The 18,635-nt window shown below is 49.2% G+C and overlaps 1 protein-coding gene across 4 annotated transcripts in view; it reads right to left on the bottom strand.

Annotated features, from left to right (window-relative positions):
* LOC140203824 (cyclin-dependent kinase-like 1) overlaps positions 1 to 18,635 on the bottom strand; it is an 87,853-nt gene that overhangs the window by 44,456 nt on the left and 24,762 nt on the right. For all 4 annotated transcript variants that reach the window (XM_072269919.1, XM_072269921.1, XM_072269920.1 and 1 more), the window contains exon 2: positions 6,105 to 6,226. In XM_072269919.1, coding sequence (XP_072126020.1) covers positions 6,105 to 6,226 — 122 coding nt within the window. The remainder of the gene's footprint in view (positions 1 to 6,104; positions 6,227 to 18,635) is intronic.

Below are 18,635 nucleotides of genomic sequence, written 5' to 3'. Positions count from 1 at the left end.
ATGGAAGCACAAGACAACGCCAAAACCTTGCACGCCAATGCAGAGGGGATTCAATGGCGTCAATATAGCAGTGTGAAGACAATATCGTAAATCTATTGTCAACAACAGTGCTGGGATTGGCAAGATTGCGTCCCATTTTATGCATGAATAAGACAAGGGCAGAAAGATTAGTGAATGATCAAATGTTACTGTAGAGAGCAAAACCTACAATTATAAGTAGGGGGTGAAAGGGAATCATCGTTATTATGTGCATGCCATATGACATCATCATTATGTGCCACGTCATATGACATCAATCAATATGTTGCTGTGTTGTACAATGTAGGGTGATCATGGGTCCTATGATCATGATTGTTCTTGGCAAATTTTTCCACAGAAGTGGTTTGCCATTGCTCTCGTCCTGGCCAAATGTCTTTACAAGGACGGGGGTGACCCCAGCCATTATCAATACTCTTCAGAGATTGTCTGCCTGCCATCAGTGATCACGTAATCCAGCACTTGTGATCTGCACCAGTTGCTCATACGACCATCCACCACCTGCTCCCATAGCCTCACGTGACCCTGATTGAGGGGCTGGGCAGGTGCTGCACCTTACCCAAGGGTGACCTTGGGCCTTACATCTCCTTTGGTAGAGACCGTATCTCTGCCCTGTCACCCAAAGCCAATATACTTTTCCTCAAATAGTGGAGCCAATACTGCCTGTGTGGCCTTACTAGTACAACTGTAACAATACTTCTCTATTTCTAAGCTTCAACTCCTTTTTGCAGTAATATGGACAATTGCCTTTGTATCTACTGGCTGAACCCTTAGCATCAGACCTCCTAAGGTAAAGACGTTTCTTCACCCTGCCACCCTGGCATTATAAAGGTGAATCAGTACTTAACATAGATATTGGAAGTAAGCAGCGTATATTTGTATCAAAGTAGAGAGAATCACTGTATAATTAGGAAAGATAAGTATCAGTCATAGGTCATAGAAAAGCACAAGCACAGAAACAGGCCCTTCGGCCCATCATAGTCTGTGCTGAACCATTTCAGCTGCCTCTTTCATTAGGGTGGAACGACTATTAGAATGATTTGGGGAAGTGAGACATTGTATATACTTGAGACTGAAAACCAAGTTCGAAGTACATTTATTGTCAAAGTGTGTGTCCATTATACAACCATGACCTTGTGGAGATTTTACCACTGGGTGTATAACTGAGACCCTGAGTCTGGGGTTTGATCAGCAAAACACACAGGTTTAAAATGATTTGGAAAAAACAGCTGCAGAGGCAATGGGGGACTTTCATTTAAGAAACTCAGTGAGTTGCTGTGGGCTTGTGTGCTCAGACCAACAGAAGGATGGAAACAGATTCAACAATAACTCCCAAAGGGCAACTGGATAAATACATTAAATATGAAATACTAAACAAGAGAAAATCTGCAGCTGCTGGAAATCCTGCCGAAGGGTCTCGGCCCGAAACGTCGACTGGTTACTCTTTTCCAAAGGTGCTGCCTGGCCTGCTGACGTGAAGTACTGCAAAGTTACCAGCAGGAAGTGGCAGAGCGGATTATAGAAGTCACATGCACACTGCACAAACGGGGTGCCGACGCGGCGTAGCGGTCAGTGCGCCGCTATTACAGCTCGGGGCGTCGGAATTCAGAGCTCCGTCCCGGCGTCCTCTGGCAGGAGTTTCTACGGTCACCCCGTGACCGCGTGGGGATTCCTCCGGGCGTTTCAGTTTCCTCCCACACTCCGAAGGCGACCGGTTGGTAGGTTAATTAGTCAGTGTAAATTGTCCTGTGATTAGGCGAGGTTAAACTGTGGCTGCTGTTGCCATGGCTCAAGGGGAGGGAGGGAGGGGAGGGAAGGAGGGGAGGGAAGGGAGGGAAGGAAGGAAGGAAGGAAGGAGGGAAGGAAGGAAGAAGGAGGAAAGGAAAGAAGGGAAGGGGGAGGGAAGGGAGAGGGGAAGGAGGAGGGGAGGGGGAAAGAGGGAGGGGGAAAGGGGGGGAGAGGGGGGGAGAGGGGGGGAGAGGGGGGGAGAGGGGGGGAGAGGGGGGGGAGAGGGGGGGGGAGAGGGGGGGGGAGAGGGGGGGGGGAGAGGGGGGGGGAGAGGGGGGGGAGAGGGGGGGGAGAGGGGGGGGAGAGGGGGGGAGAGGGGGGGGAGAGAGGGGGGGGAGAGAGGGGGGGAGAGAGGGGGGGAGAGAGGGGGGGGAAGAGGGGGGGAAGAGGGGGGGAAGAGGGGGGGGAGGGGGGGAAGAGGGGGGGAAGAGGGGGGAAGAGGGGGGAAGAGGGGGGAAGAGGGGGGGAAGAGGGGGGGGAAGAGGGGGGGGAAGAGGGGGGGGAAGAGGGGGGGAAGAGGGGGGGAAGAGGGGGGGGAAGAGGGGGGGGAGGGGGGAGGGGGGGGGAGGGGGGGGGAGGGGGGGAGGGGGGGAGGGGGGGAGGGGGGGAGGGGGGGAGGGGGGGAGGGGGGGAGGGGGGGAGGGGGGGGAGAGGGGGGGAGAGGGGGGGAGAGGGGGGAGAGGGGGGAGAGGGGGGAGAGGGGGGAGAGGGGGGGAGAGGGGGGGGAGAGGGGGGGGGAGAGGGGGGGGGAAGAGGGGGGGGAAGAGGGGGGGAAGAGGGGGGGAAGAGGGGGGGAAGAGGGGGGGAAGAGGGGGGGAGAGGGGGGGGAAGAGGGGGGGAAGAGGGGGGGAAGAGGGGGGGGAAGAGGGGGGGGAAGAGGGGGGGGAAGAGGGGGGGAAGAGGGGGGGAAGGGGGGGGGGGGGGAAGGGGGGGAAGGGGGGGGGAAGGGGGGGAAGAGGGGGGAAGAGGGGGGAAGAGGGGGGAAGAGGGGGGAAGAGGGGGGGGGAAAGAGGGGGGGGGAAAGAGGGGGGGAAAGAGGGGGGGGGAAAGAGGGGGGGAAAGAGGAGGGGGAAAGGGGGGGGAAAGGGGGGGGGAAAGGGGGGGGAAGAGGGGGGGGAAGAGGGGGGGGAAGAGGGGGGGGAAGAGGGGGGGGAAGAGGGGGGGAAGAGGGGGGGAAGAGGGGGGGGAAGGGGGAGGGGGGAAGGGGGAGGGGGGAAGGGGGAGGGGGGAAGGGGGAAGGGGGGAAGGGGGAAGGGGGAAGGGGGAAAGGGGGAAGGGGGAAAGGGGGAAGGGGGAAAGGGGGAAGGGGGAAAGGGGGAAGGGGGAAGGGGGAAAGGGGGAGGGGGAAGGGGGAGGGGGAAGGGGGAGGGGGAAGGGGGAGGGGGAAGGGGGAAGGGGAAGGGGAAGGGGGAAGGGGGAAGGGGGAAGGGGGAAGGGGGAAGGGGAAGAGGGAGGGGGAAAGAGGGAGGGGGAAAGAGGGAGGGGGAAAGAGGGAGGGGGAAAGGGGGAGGGGGAAAGGGGGAGGGGGAAAGGGGGAGGGGGAAGGGGGGAAGGGGGAAGGGGGAAGGGGGAAGGGGGGAAGGGGGAAGGGGGGAAGGGGGAAGGGGGGAAGGGGGAAGGGGGGAAGGGGGGAAGGGGGAAGGGGGAAGGGGAAGGGGGAAGGGGGAAGGGGGAAGGGGGAAGGGGGAAGGGGGAAGGGGGAAGGGGGAAGGGGGAAGGGGGAAGGGGGAAGGGGAAGAGTGAAGGGGGAAAGAGTGAAGGGGGAAAGAGTGAAGGGGGAAAGAGGGAAGGGGGAAAGAGGGAAGGGGGAAAGAGGGAAGGGGGAAGAGGGAAGGGGGGAAGAGGGAAGGGGGAAGAGGGAAGGGGGGAAGAGGGAAAGGGGAAGAGGGAAAGGGGAAGAGGGAAGGGGGAAGAGGGAAGAGGGAAGGGGGAAGGGGGAGGGGGAATGAGGGAGGGGGAGGGGGAATGAGGGAAGGGAAGGAGGGAAAAGGAAGGGGAAGGAAGGGGAAGGAAGGGGAAGGAAGGAAGGGGAAGGAAGGAAGGGGAAGGAAGGAAGGGGAAGGAAGGAAGGGGAAGGAAGGGGAAGGAGGGAAGGGGAAGGAGGGAAGGGGAAGGAGGGAAGGGGAAGGAGGGAAGGGGAAGGAGGGAAGGGGAAGGAGGGAAGGGGAAGGAGGGAAGAGGGAGGGGGAAGGAGGGAATGAGGGAAGGAAGGATGGAAGGGGAAGGAAGGAAGGGGGAAGGAGGGAAGGGGGAAGGAGGGAAGGGGGAAGGGGGAAGGGGGGAAGGAGGGAAGGAGGGAAGGAGGGGAGGTGGGAAGGAGGGAAGGAGGGAAGGAGGGAAGGAGGGAAGGAGGGAAGGAGGGAAGGAGGGAAGGAAGGAAGGAAGGAAGGAGGGAAGGAGGGAAGGAGGGAAGGAGGGAAGGAAGGAAGGAAGGAAGGAAGGAAGGAAGGAAGGAAGGAAGGAAGGAAGGAAGGAAGGAAGGAAGGAAGGAAGGAAGGAAGGAAGGAAGGAAGGAAGGAAGGAAGGAAGGAAGGAAGGGGGAAGGAAGGAAGGGGGAAGGAAGGAAGGGGGAAGGAAGGAGGGGGAAGGGGGAAGGGGGAAGGGGGAAGGGGGAAGGGGGAAGGGGGAAGGGGGAAGGGGGAAGGGGGAAGGGGGAAGGGGGAAGGGGGAAGGGGGAAGGGGGAAGGGGGAAGGGGGAAGGAAGGGGGAAGGAAGGGGGAAGGAAGGGGGAAGGAAGGGGGAAGGAAGGGGGAAGGAAGAAAAGGGAAGAGGGACAGAGGGAAGGAGGAAATGAGGTAAAGAGGGAAGGAGGGAATGAGGTAAGGAGGGAATGAGGGAGGGAAGGAAGGGGAAGGAAGAAAGGGAAGAGGGACAGAGGGAAGGAGGAAATGAGGTAAGGAGGGAATGAGGGAGGGAAGGAAGGAAGGAACAAAGGAGGGAAGAGGGAAGGAGGGAAGGGGGGATGAAGGGAGGAAGGGAGGAAGGGAGGAAGGGAGGAAGGGAGGAAGGGAGGAAGGGAGGAAGGGAGGAAGGGAGGAAGGGAGGAAGGGAGGAAGGGAGGAGGGGGAAGGGAGGAAGGGAGGAAGGGAGGAAGGGGGAGGGGAGGAAGGGGAGGGGTGGAAGGGGAGGGGTGGAAGGGGAGGGGAGGAAGGGGAGGGGAGGAAGGGGAGGGGAGGAAGGGGAGGGGAGGAAGGGAAGGGAGGAAGGGGAGGGGAGGAAGGGAAGGGAGGAAGGGAAGGGAGGAAGGGAGGAATGAAGGATACTACTACTACTATATCGACTCAGGCCTAGGGGGCCGGCGTCGGCACGATGACCGACTCTCCACTTCTCCCTCATCGGTGTGTTCAGTTCATCTACATTAGCTGCACCGCTGTCTTCTAGGAGCGTGCTGACCATTGTCTTGGGAGGGCGCCCAGGGTTCATCCTCCTGCGCTTGGGCTCCCATATGATGGCTAGGCTGGCAGGTAGCTCGGGGTGGCGCAGACAGTGCCCCGCTAGTTGCAGTCTTCTTGCCTCGATTTTAGTGGTGAGCATCGGTAGGTTGTTGTAGAGCTCGACGTTCGTCATGTGCTGTTGCCAACACAGGAAGGATGGATGAAAGAATGAATCTACGGAGGGGATTAAACAGTAAATGTTTCAGGCCAAGACCCACCACCAGGACTGCAGAAGGAAGCTGGAGCACCCAGAGGAATCCCATGCAGTCACGGGGGGAACATACAAACTCCTTACAGACAGTGGCAGTAGTTCCTCCAGGATTTTGTGCCTGTTTGCTCAGGATTTCCAGCATCTGCAGAATCTCTTGTCTGTAGGATTATGAGAGCTATTTCAGACTGCCAGCGCAGCCTCATGGGCCAAGTGCATCTCTCCCGTGCAGGGCGAGTTAATGGCATTCCGTTGTCAGGTGGATGGGATGACATCCGATTGACCCCTGAGGTCGAGCGGTGCCATGCTGGTGTGGACACTCAGTAACCTGGCAGGGAGCCACGGGGGCAGACGCTGGGCATGACCATGGGCTTGGGGAGTGAGACAGAGCAAGGGCCAATCACACCACCCTGAGCTCAGCTCCTCAGAGCTAAATGTCTCAGTTTTACCGAAAGAGGAGCAGGGACATGGAGCTTAGGAAAAGAGAGGGAAACTCTAGGCAGCTTCTAGAGTAGGTTACATGCTCGGCACAACATTGTGGGCTTGTAACATGCTGTAAATTTCTATGAAATCGACGGGCAATTATAACCTCCTGTTTAAGAGAGATAGAGGAAAGAGGTCAGGTGAACCACACTCACCCTCTGGGGTACTTGTCCAGTTCGTTCAGGACCGTGTGGTCACAGTATTCAAAGACCAGGTGCAACTTCCGCTTCCTCCGGAATACCTCCAGCAGGTTGACCAGGTTCACGTGCTTGAGTTGCTATCGAGACAAGAAGTGGCTGTTACACAGGCGCCCAATCTCCCACCAGGAACTTAAAAGCAAGTTACACCACCTCTAACGCCCCCTTAAAATAAAAAGCCGCTGAAGACACCTAGTGCGGGTGACGTGGTAGCCTAGCGGTCCGCGTAGTGCTTTGCGGCACCGGGCTCAAATCCCGCCACTGTCCGTAAGGGCTTCGTGCGTCCTCCCCTTGACTGCGCGGGATTCCTCCGGGCGGCTCCGGTTTCCTTCCGCATTCCAAAAGACGTAAGGTTCGGGTTGAGCTTGGTATGTTGTGGGGCATGCTATGTTGGCGCTAGAAGCATAGCGACACTTGTGGGCATTCCCCAGCACGATCCTCTGGCCCGCGTTGGCTTGTGACGCAAATGATGCAATTCACCGTATGTTCCGACGCACTTAATAGACAATAGGTGCAGGAGTAGGCTGTTCAGCCCTTCAAGCCAGCACCACCGTTCACTGTGATCATGGCTGATCATCCACAATCAGTACCCTTTTCCTGCTTCTCCCCATATCCCTTGACTCCGCTATCTTTACGAGCTCTATCTAACTCTTCCAGAGAATTGGTCTCCACTGTGTGAAAAAGTTTTTCCTCAACTCCGTTCCGAATTGTCTACCCCTTATTCTTAAACTGTGGCCTCTGGTTCTGGACTCCCCCAACATCAGGAACATGTTTCCTGCCTCTAGCGTGTCCAATCCCTTAATAATCTTCTATGTTTCAATCAGATCCCCTCTCATCCTTCTAAATTCCAAGTGTATACAAGCCCAGTCGCTCCAACCTTTCAACATATGACAGTCCCACCACCCCGGGAATTAACCTCGTGAACCTACGCTGCACTCCCTCAATAGCTAGAACATCGTTCCTCAAATTTGGAGACCAAAACTGTACACAATATTCCAGGTGTGGTCTCACCAGGGTCCTGTACAACTGCAGAAGGACCTCTTTGCTCCTATACTCAACTCCCCTTGTTATGAAGGCCAGCATGCCATCAGCTTTCTTCACTGCCTGCTGTACTTGCATGCTTACTTCCAGTGACTGATGGACAAGGACACCTAGATCTCATTGTACTTCCCCTTTTTCTAACTTGACACCTGAAGTGGTAAATGTGGCAAATGCAGATGATCCTTGATTTATATATGTGTAAATAATACTCCGTTGGTTACCTTATAGAACACAAGCAAATAGGAACAACAATAGGTCATTTGGTCCCTCAGTATGATCACAGCTGATCTGCCCCAGGTCTAAGCCCACAATTCCCCGATCTTTCTCCTTCCACTTTAAATACCTTCATTGATCCAGCCTCCACAACCTCGAGAATTCTGGAGTTTCTCTGCTTCTGTTGCCCCAGTTATAAGGGATTGCCTCCTTACCTCGGTAACTATGTCCTGTCATTGGGAACTCTCCCACTAATGGAATCACCTCAATATGCACCCTATCATGTCTCCTTAGGATCTTCAGCCTCTCAGTACGACCCCCTCTCATTCTTTGAAATTCCAAAGAGTACAAGTCCGTAGTCTTTAGCCTTTTGTGACTGAAAACTCCTCAATGATTGTAACAGAGTAAATGTCTTTTGGATTGCCTCCATGCCAGTATCGTTCACTTGCTTCTTGTGCGCTGTGTCAGATGACATGGGCGGTCGTGGTCTTTCCATGACCGTGATTGTTCTTCTCTACAGAAGTGGCTTGCCATTGCCTTCTTCTGGGCAGTGTCTTCACAAGACAGGTGACCCCAGCCATTATCAATACTCTTTGGAGATTGCCTGGTGTCAGCGGTCACATATCCAGGACTTGTGATCTGCATCGGCTGCTTGTACGACCATCCACCACCTGCGCCCATGGCTTCACATGACCCTGATTGAGGGGGCTAAGCAGGTGCTACACCTTGCCCAAGGGTGACCTGCAGGCTAGCGGAGGGAAGGAATGCCTTAAACATCCTTTGGTAGAGACGTATCTCCATCCCGACACCCAAAGTCAATATATTTTTCCTCAAATAGTGGAGCCAATACTCCCTGTGTGGCCTCACCAGTCCACAGTACAATTGTAACAATTCTTCCCTACTTTTGAATTTCAACTCGTTTGCAATAAAGTAGATATGAAGGTCAACTGCTTTCACATCTACTTGCTGCACCTGTCAGCTGACTTACCATGTTCACAAACCAGAACGTCAGATTACTGTACACTGCTCTCAATTTCAAGTTCCTGAGAGTCAATATCTCTGAGGATCTATCCTGGGCCCAACATATCGACGCAGCTACAAAGGAGGCACAACAGCAGCTGTATTTCATTCGGAGTTTGAGGAGATTTGGTTTGTCACCAAAGACACTTGCAAATATCTACAAATGTACCATGAGGAGCATTCTAACTGGCTGCATCACCACCTGGTACGGGAGGCCCTGTATAGGATTGAAATAAGCTGCAGAGAGTTGTAAAATTAGTCAGCTCCATCATGGGCACCAGCCTCCGTAGTATCCAGGACATCTTCAAGAAGCGACACCTCAAAAAAGCGCTGTCCATTATTAAGGACCCCCTCACTCAGGACTTAGTCAGAGTCCAGATCTTAACCCGATTGAGGTGCTGTGGCATGACCTGAAGAGGGCTGTTCATGTAAGGTATCCCAGAAATATTAATGAACTGAAAGAGTTTTGAATGGAGGAATGATCTAAAGTTCCTCCTCACCATTGTGCAAGTCTGATCAGCAGCTACAGGAAACATTTGATGGAGGTTATTGCTGCAAAAGGAGCAATATTTATTAAATACAAGGGCTCACGTACTTTTCCAACCTGGACTGTGAATGATTAAACAAAGTGTTCAATAAAGACATGAAAAGTACAATTGTTTGTGTTACTAGTTTAGGCAGATTGTGTTTGTCTATTATTGTAACTCAGATGAAAATCAGACCACATTTTATGAGTAATTAATGTAATTATGAGTAAATAATGGTATGGGGGAAGGGTCACAGGACCCAAAGAAGCTGCAGGGGGTTGTAAATTTAGTCAGCTCCATCTTGGGCACTAGCCTACAAAGTACCCAGGACATCTTCAGGGAGCGGTGTCTCAGAAAGTCGGCATCCATTATTAAGGACCTCGAGCACCCAGGGCATGTCCTTTTCTCACTGTTACCATCAGGTAGGAGGTACAGAAGCCTGAAGGCACACACAGCCATTCAGAAACAGCTTCTTCCCCTCTGCCATCCGATTCCGTTGAATCCATGAACACTAACTCAAATTTTTAATATATATTATTTCTATATTTTGCACGATTTTTAAAATCTATTCAATATATGTATACTGTAATTTATTTGTTTATTATTATTTTCTTTCTTCTAGATTATGTATTGCATTGAACTGCTGCTGCTAAGTTAACAAATTTCACGACACATGCTGTTGATAATAAACCTGATTCTGATTCTGAAAACCAAATAATTGCAAAGTGTTTACAAATCTTAACTGCATGTTACAGGAGCACCATTGAGAGTGCCCTGACAAGTTGCGTCTCCATCTGGTTCGGGAGCAGCCGAGCATCAGACCAGATGTCCCTACAAAGGACTGTGAGAACAGCTGAGAGGATCACAGGGGTCTCCCTACCATCCATCAGGGACATTTATCAGGAGCGCTGGGTACACAGAGCCCTTAGTATTATCAAGGATCCCATCCATCAGTCCAGCATCCTCTTTTACTTTCTACCATCAGGCAGGAGACTCCGACGCATAAAAACAGGAACGGGCAGGATGAGAAACAGTTTCTGAACCCATCTAGATCCTACTAATGTCATGATATCCTCATCACAACCTGCCCTTCCATCTACATTTGTGTCATCGGCAAACTTTCATGCCCCATCTTCTGTCCTGTCCTCTTTGGCATTGATTTCAGACAAATGGGGAGGGGTGACCTCACTGAAACCTACTGAATTTTGAAAGGCCTCGACAGAGTGGATGTGGAGGGACGTTTCCTATGGTGGGGCAGTCTAGGACCGGAGGGCACATACTCAGAATAGAGGGACATCCATTTAGAATGGAGATGAGGAGGCATTTCTTTAGCCAGAGGGTGATGAATCTGTGGAATTCTTTGTCACAGGTGGCTGTTCAGGTCAAGGCATTGGGTATATTCAAGGCAGAGGTTGATAGATTCTAGAGAAGTCAGGGCATTAATAGATACAGGGGGAAGGCAGAAGACTGGGGCTGAGAGGTAAATGGATCAGCCATGATAAAATGGCAGAACAGACTCAAAGGGTCGAATGGCCTAATTCTGCTCCTATATGGTCTTATAAACAGCAAATAATTAGGAGACAAGAAATATTCCCTGGGATTGTCCATCAGTTAAAACCTTCCAGTTTAAAAAGACCCACTTAATCTGACTGTATGATAACCAGACCCTACTCCATGTTAACTCACTTCGCCCCTCCCCTAATATTGCACACAATCCTTTTGAGCATTGCCTTTCATGATAACTTCTTGGCATTTATGTTAGTGACGGGAGGGGGGGGGGGTTTGTAATCAATAGGCTTGCCAAAGACACAAAAGTAGGTGAGAGATAATGTTGCCAAATATCTTTGGGGGGGGGGATCTAAATATATTGCATCTACAACTTCCCCCTCTATCTGCCTGCTTGTTGCAAATCTTGAAGAACTCTAGCAAATTTGCCAAACACAATTTACCTCTCAAAAAACCAAGCCTATTTAATTATTTCTAAATGATTATCTGCCTCTAATTTGATTACTAGCTTCAGCATCCTGCCAACAAGAGATGTTACACTAAGTGCCTCTAGCTTGCCACTTTTTCAACCCTCCTTTCTAAAACTTCCATAAATGGGTCCACTCTCTTCAACATTTTCCTTTAAAACTCTTAGTTGTAAGCCATTTGTCTGGGCAACTGGTCTTTCTTTCATCTGGCAACACGTAAGAACATAAGAACAGGAACATTTCTTATCCCTCAACCATCAGGTTGTTGAACCAGAGGGAATAACTGCACTCCATTCACCCCATCATTGAAATGGACTCACTTTCAAGGACTCTTCATCTTATGTTCTTGATATTCTTTTTTGTATTTGCAGTTTCTTGTCTCCAGAAAACTGGTTGAACGCCTAAGTTGGTGTGATCTTCCACTGATTCTATTATGGTTACTATTCTGCTATGGGTTTATTGAGTATGCCCACAAGAGAATGAACCTCAGGGTTGTATATGGTGACATATATCTACTTTGATAATAAATTTACTTTGACTAATCGATGTGACAACGGTAAGCTGCAATTTAAGGTGAAGAGCCATCGTCTTGAGGGGTGAACCTATCAAATGGTAAAAGGTCTTGATGTGGAGAGGATGTTTCCTACAGTGGGAGAGTCTAGGACCAGAGGACACAGCCTCCGAATGGAGGAAGGCCATTTAGAACGAGGATGAGATGGAATTTCTTTAGCCAGAGCGTGGAATTCACTGCCATGGGCGGCTGTGGGTGCCGTCATTGGGTATATTTAAGACAGAGTTTGATAGATTCTTGATTGGTCAGGGCATGAAGGGATACAGGGAGAAGGCAGGAGATTGGGGCTGAGAGGGAAAATGGATCAGTCATGATGAAATGGCAGAGCAGACTCCATGGGTTAATTCTCTCCTGTATCTGATAGTCTTTTGCATTGTGCGCTGACTTCTGTGGAACATACAGTTCCAAACAGCCGCCTGACAGGGAACACTTAATACGGGGGATGTGATAGTGGGGGCTGAATCACATCCCTCAGAGAACACCAAGTTATCCTGCTAAGGACAAAGAAAATCACTCGTGAAGAGATTACATTTTTTAATTAAATGTGAGGGAACAAAAATGATGAAGTGTTGGGAGGTGAGGAACAAACTGGCATGGTTGAGTCGCAAGAAGTCCCAGCTTAGTGGAAAGGATTCAAACCATTTACAGAGCAGATGATAAGGGTTAGGCTACTTATGGTATTACTCGGTTCCAGAAGATTAAAGAAGCATTTGAAAAGTGTTGCACACTTGAGTCGTTTGCCAAGAAAGCTAAAAATGACCTTGATAGTGGTCTCATTGCTTCTTATAACATTTCCAAAATGATAGCAAAATGTGGAAAATCTCACACAATTGGTGAAAGATTAATAACGCCTGCTTTATCAAAAGTGCTCACAGCTGTTCTCAAAATGGGTACCGGTGTTTTAAAATCAATCCCTCTGAGTAATAACTCTGTAGCTCGTCATGTTGATGAAATGAGTGAAGGAATTGAGTAACAACTATGCACAGAGCTACAAAAAACAGCATTTGGGCTACAATTGGATGAGTCAACTGTGCGAGACAATGAGGCATTGTTAATGGCATTTGTCTGGTTTATCAAAAATGGAGAAGTTTATGAAGAAATTCTCTTCTGTAAAGTTATAAACAAATAACTTTATGGAGAATCAATCTTCAACAAGCTCAGAATGTGTATTGAGGATACAAGTATTGCGATTAGGAACATGATTTCTTGTGCAACAGATGGAGCATCATATATGACTGGTTGCCGTGCTGGTTCAGTGGCATTTATGAAAAAAGAAATTCCAAGTCTGTTTGCAGTCCATAGTGTAATTCATCGTCAACATCTCAGCTAGTGACTTTTTTCAAGCATGACTCTTGTCAAAGCAGGACCCAGGCTGTAAAAATAGGGGACAAGCTTTCCTCTACAATCACTCTGAGCACCGGTTCCCCACAAGGCTGTGTACTCAGCCCCCTGCTGTACTCACTGTACACCCATGATTGTGTAGCCAAGTTTCCATTGAACTCAATATATAAGTTTGCTGATGACACAACAATTGTAGGCCGTATCTCGGGTAATGATGAGTTTGAGTACAGAGAGGAAATTAAGAACCTGGTGGCATGGTGCGAAGACAATAATCTATCCCTCAACGTCAGCAAGCCGAAGGAATTGGTGGTTGACCTCAGAAGGAGTAGCGGACTGCACAACCCCATTTACATTGGTGGTGCGCAAGTGGAACAGGTCAAAAGCTTTAAGTTCCTCGGGGTCAATATCACAAATGACTTGACTTGGTCCAACCAAGCAGAGTCCACTGCCAAGAAGACCCACCAGCGCCTTTACTTCCTGAGAAAACTAAAGAAATTCAGCCTGTCCCCTAAAACCCTCACTAATTTTTATAGATGCACCGTAGAAAGCATTCTTCTAGGGTGCATCACAACCTGGTATGGAAGTTGTCCTGTCCAAGACCGGAAGAAGCTGCAGAAGATCGTGAACATGGCGTAGCACATCACACAAACCAATCTTCCATCCATTGACTCACTTTACACCGCACGCTGTCGGAGCAGTGCTGCCAGGATAATCAGGGACACGACCCACCCAGCCAACACACTTTTCGTCCCTCTTCCCTCCGGGAGAAGGCTCAGGAGCTTGAAGACTTGTATGGCCAGATTTGGGAACAGCTTCTTTCCAACTGCTGAACGGATCCTGACCCAGATCTGGGCTGTACCCACCAAATATCTGACCTGCCTCTCAGATTGTTTGCACTACCTTACTTGCCCTTTTTTATTTTCTATTTATGATTTATAATTTAAATTTTTATCATATTTACTATCAATTTGTATTCCAGGGAGCACGAAGCGCAGAATCAAATATCGCTGTAATGATTGTACGCTTTAGTATCAATTGTTTGGTGACAATAAAGTATAATATCTGCTATCAACAAATTAATGCTCATCCATTAAATAGCAGAATATTTTGCCAGTTATGCCAAGATAATGATGAAGAGTTAGAATGCCTATCTCTTCACACAGAAGTACAATGGTTGTCAATAGGCTGCTGCTTAAAACGCTTCTTTGATCTTTTTGACACTGTGGTTGAATTTTTGCTCAACATCGACAAGAGCTTGGGAAATAAGATTGAACTTCTATGTGGAGGTGTGGCATACCAAGCCTATCTGTATGACAAAATAAATATTCTAAATATGAAACTGCAGGGTGAAATTTTCAACTTAATCCAGGCTAAAAGTGCAGTGTCTACTTTTATTGGAAAATTGGAAATATGTAAGCAAAATATTGGGAGAAGAATGTTCTCACAGTTTCCTTGCATGGAAAGTATGGCACTCTCTTTCACAGACGTTGATTTGCAAGAGTACTGCTTACACCTGCAGTCACTGAAGAAGGATTTTCACAATCAAATCAAGAATTTGAATGATCTGGAAATTCCATTCTGGGCAATTAACCATTTCTTTGTAAGGTGGAAGAACAGGAAGAGAGCTTACAGGAAGAAATGATCAAAATTCAGAATGATGAAGCAAAAATGTTTTTCAAAAATATCGGCTTTTGTGGTGTGTGGCTACACTGTCATATGAAGTTTCCTCATCTTTGGAAAGGAGCCAAACTGTTCTTCATTGTATTTCCATCCTCCTACCTATTTAAAGAGGCTTCAGTGCAGTGAACCACATACTTACAAAAAGAGAAAATGCTTGGACATTGTTACGCATGTGGACTTAAGGCTTTTGCTGTCACAACTTGAACCAGATATTTCAGCCCTTGTTAAAACCATCAAGCTCAAGGATCACATTGATATCGAAGCTGCTGTGCAGTGCACAGGGACTGTGTAAGCTAAGTTTAAAGACAAATAAGAATTTAAAGCAGAATCATTATTCTCATGTTGGCATATGGTAGACATGTTTTTACACTATGGGAGCACTGGACAGTATATTGTGCCTAAGAGGGGTGCGGCAAGTATGAAGGTACTTTAGGGGGCCGTTATGCTAAAGATGTTTGGGAAACATTGCAGTCCTTTATCAGTTCATACGTTCACCCCATGAACGTCTGGGTTTCCTCCTGAGGCTCAGGTTTCCTCCCACAGTCCAAAGATGTACCAGTTGGTTGGTTAATTGGTCATTGTAAATTGTCCTGTGATTAGGCTAGGGTTAAATCGGGGGATTGCTGGGCAGTGTGGCTCGAAGGCTTTTAAATAAATAAAAAAATAAGTGAGGCAATATGGCCTTGTTGAAGTTCAAAGTTCATTTATTACAAAAGTATGTATACAACCTTGAGATTAGTCTCCTTAAAGGCAGCCACAAGACAAAGAAACCCCAGAGAACCCATTACAAAAAAACACCAACAAACATCCAGTGTGCGGAGAGAAAGAAAAGCAAATTGTGCAGGCCATAACAGTATGAATAATGGAGAAGACAGAAAACAAGGACAGAACTTTTGCTGCTTAGGAAGCTGGGTGACATCAGATCGCAGGTGCGACATGGACATCAAAAGAAGAATAGGGATAGCAAAAGGCACCTTTACGAGAATGAAGAGTATACTGACCAATACTAAACCAGGCACAACAACCCGCCTCAGAGTATTGAAATGTTACATTTACCCAGTTATGTTATATGGCTCAGAATGTTGGACAATATCTAGTAACATGAGGAAACGAATTGAAGGAGCAGAGATGTGGTTTTTGAGGAGGATGCAAAGAATATCATGGATGAAACGAATATCTAACGAGGATGTCATGAACAGTGCAAACGCAAAGAGAGAAATAATGTATGAGATCATGAAAAGGCAACGTGACTTCATTGGACATGTGATTAGGAAAGAGGAGTTAGAATGCACGGTAATTATGGGAAAGATTGAAGGGAAGAAAGCAAGAGACAAATGATGATGGAGACAGCAGCCAGAGAACTGGAAATGAATACCAATGAATTGATCCACTTGACCCAAAACAGGAGTGTGTGGGCCATGGCAGTCAAAGCTCAAACTGGGCACGGCACCTGATGATGATGATGATGAATAACAATAAGCAAATAGTATTCAGGATTGAAGTTTTACAAAGACTTGAAGCCAGGTGTTACTGCAACCAGAACAGACCACAGCCTCAGTTCATCACAGAATTATGTAGGAGTGTATGTAGGTGTGTATGGGGTGTCAGGGAGGGGTAGCACCTCTGGTGGGGGAACATGTCGCGTCCTTTTCAGGGCGGTTAGTCCACCTTTGGTCCCCACCTGGTACTCAGCTCTCACCTGTGGCTCCCCGTAGCTGTTTGCATGCGACAGCGGCCACACCCCGGGCAACGGCTTCGACAAGCTGGCTAAACCAGGTGAGGGTAGCCGACGGGTCTCAAACCCTCGGTGAGATAGGGAGTTGTCTATCCCAGCATGTGAAGACGGACTCCGGAAGATTGAGCGGACGAGACCAGTGGAAGGTCCAACGGTCAAGAAGGCGGTCTCTGCAAGTGTCGTGGAACGTGTAGAGCAGGACAAGACACAGAAGACGTCCTGGTCATCCACTGCGCCTAGTCCCATCTCCAGCCGTCTAGACTCTGTCTTGCCACTGGATCCAGATGGGAATTGGGAAGAGAGAGTGAGGCTGACGCTGCGCAACTCTCCCTCACTTAAATCCAAATCACGCGCTAGTCTCGACACCATCATTATGGTGTCAAGGTCCTCATCGACATCGATGATGGACAAACACACATGCAGGAGACATTGTCTGCCCAGATGCTATTATACAGCTCATCTCCAATCAACTTTCCTAGACAAAGAATAACCCTCACTGCGGTCATTTCTGTTACTTCTCATCTTTCTCTTCTGCACACTCTTTCTTCCAGACTTTGGGTACCAGCACACACTCAGTTTCTTATCTCTCCACAAAGTCACCTCATTCAGGAAGGTGCTCACTGCCCCACTGCTATCCAGACTGAATCTAATTACGTTTTTTTCTCGTTTGCAGTGACTCTCAACACCAGCAAAACCAAAGAGCCGCTTACCGACTGCAGGTCGAAATGGGAGGTCCATGATCTAGTCCTCATCCTGGGATCGAAGGTGGAGAGGGTCAGTAACTTTAAATTCCTTGCTGTTATGGTTCCTTAAGGTTGTTCTGGCCAAGGGTGGTAATGGGGATAAGCTCCCACTACCTATTAAAAGCTCCCAATGGTGTGCGTCTCAAATGGCCTCTGACATCCAAGTCCAGCTCCTGGCCTTCATATGTGGCTTAGCTACTAAGCCCAGCAGAACCATTTCTACTGACAGGAGAAGGGGCAAAGGCTTTAAAACCAGACCCTTTGGGCAGATGGGGCTCATCAGCTGTGGTTGGCAGCTCATCGAGAAGGAGAAGTCTGATCTCAAACCTCCGCTGCCTTGTGGCTGTACCCACTCGTGGGGAAGGCTTTGGGAGTAAACCCCGAGGAAAAATCCGGAGCTGGAGTCCCTAAGGCAGTCCAATGTTGAGATCAACGTTGACTGACAACCCCTGCAATCCCTCTGGTATCAAACTATCATTCTCTGTCCCAATACTTCAGTTTTGTCAGCTGCATGGAGACAGGGAGTCTGCTAAATGGGCAACAGCTCGCTCTCCACGTGGTACTGCCCAGGCTTGTGGATCACGTTGACAGCTAGGACGCAGTATTCACAGTTGACTCTGACCAGTGGATGGCCTCATCTTATCAGAGGGTCTGTCCTGGGTCCTGGGTCCAGAATGCAGTGCCATTACAAAGAAGGCTCGACAGTACCTCTACTCTGAGAAGTCTACAGAGATTCAGAATGTCCTCAGAGGTTCAGAGAGTATCCCAACTGGTTGTATCATAGCCTGGAATGGAAACACCAATGCCCAGGAATGGAAAAGGCCAGAGAAAGTGGTGCAGACATCCCACTTCTCCTGGAAGTTCCGGGAGTCTCCGGTATATTAATAGTGGCTTCCTGATACCTGCAAATTATATACAATGTCCCAGAAATCAATTTTTTGAGAGCGAGAGAGAGAGCAAGAGAGAGACCACGAGAGCAAGGGAGCGTGTGCCAGAGGGAGCGCGAGCAACCAGGACAGCGAGAGAGAGAGAGAGTGCGCGCCATGGCAGAGTGTTCCAAAAAAAAGAAAATATAAAACGTACGTCACCCCAGACTACACTAAAGTGTACCCCTGCCTAATAGGGGTCAAAAATAATGACTGTGTTGCTCGCTGCACTGTTTGCAACAGTGACTTTTCTATTGCCCATGGTGGATTAGGACTGTAAAAGACATGTTGAGGTGAGTTTAACAGGTGTCATTCGTTCATTAGCATAGCTAGCTGGCTGGCTAGCTGCTCAGGAGCTACTCTATTGCAGACATCCCACCTCTCCCGGAAGTTCGGGGAGTCTCCCGCAAATTGATGGCGCTACCTCCCTGAAATGAGTTTTTGCAGGGTGGGATGTCTGGTGGTGGATACAGTCCAGTCTATCACAGGGACTCTCCCCACCCCCACCCCCCACAGGATAGTTGCGTCCATAACTCTCTTAATAATGTGAATTAAGAATGAATTATAAAAAATCTGTGATTTTGAGGCAATGTTTGTGTTACCATGCAGCCATATTAATCCACTATACAACAGCATAAATTTTGATGAATACGCCTTTACCCAGTTTCATAACTCCCTTCCACAAGCCCCTTGGCCACATACCATAATACTTTTTTTTG

This window comes from Mobula birostris, chromosome 10 (genome assembly GCF_030028105.1).
Source record: "Mobula birostris isolate sMobBir1 chromosome 10, sMobBir1.hap1, whole genome shotgun sequence".
Classification (NCBI taxonomy): Eukaryota; Metazoa; Chordata; class Chondrichthyes; order Myliobatiformes; family Myliobatidae; genus Mobula; species Mobula birostris.
This window is presented reverse-complemented; position numbering and strand designations above follow the sequence as displayed.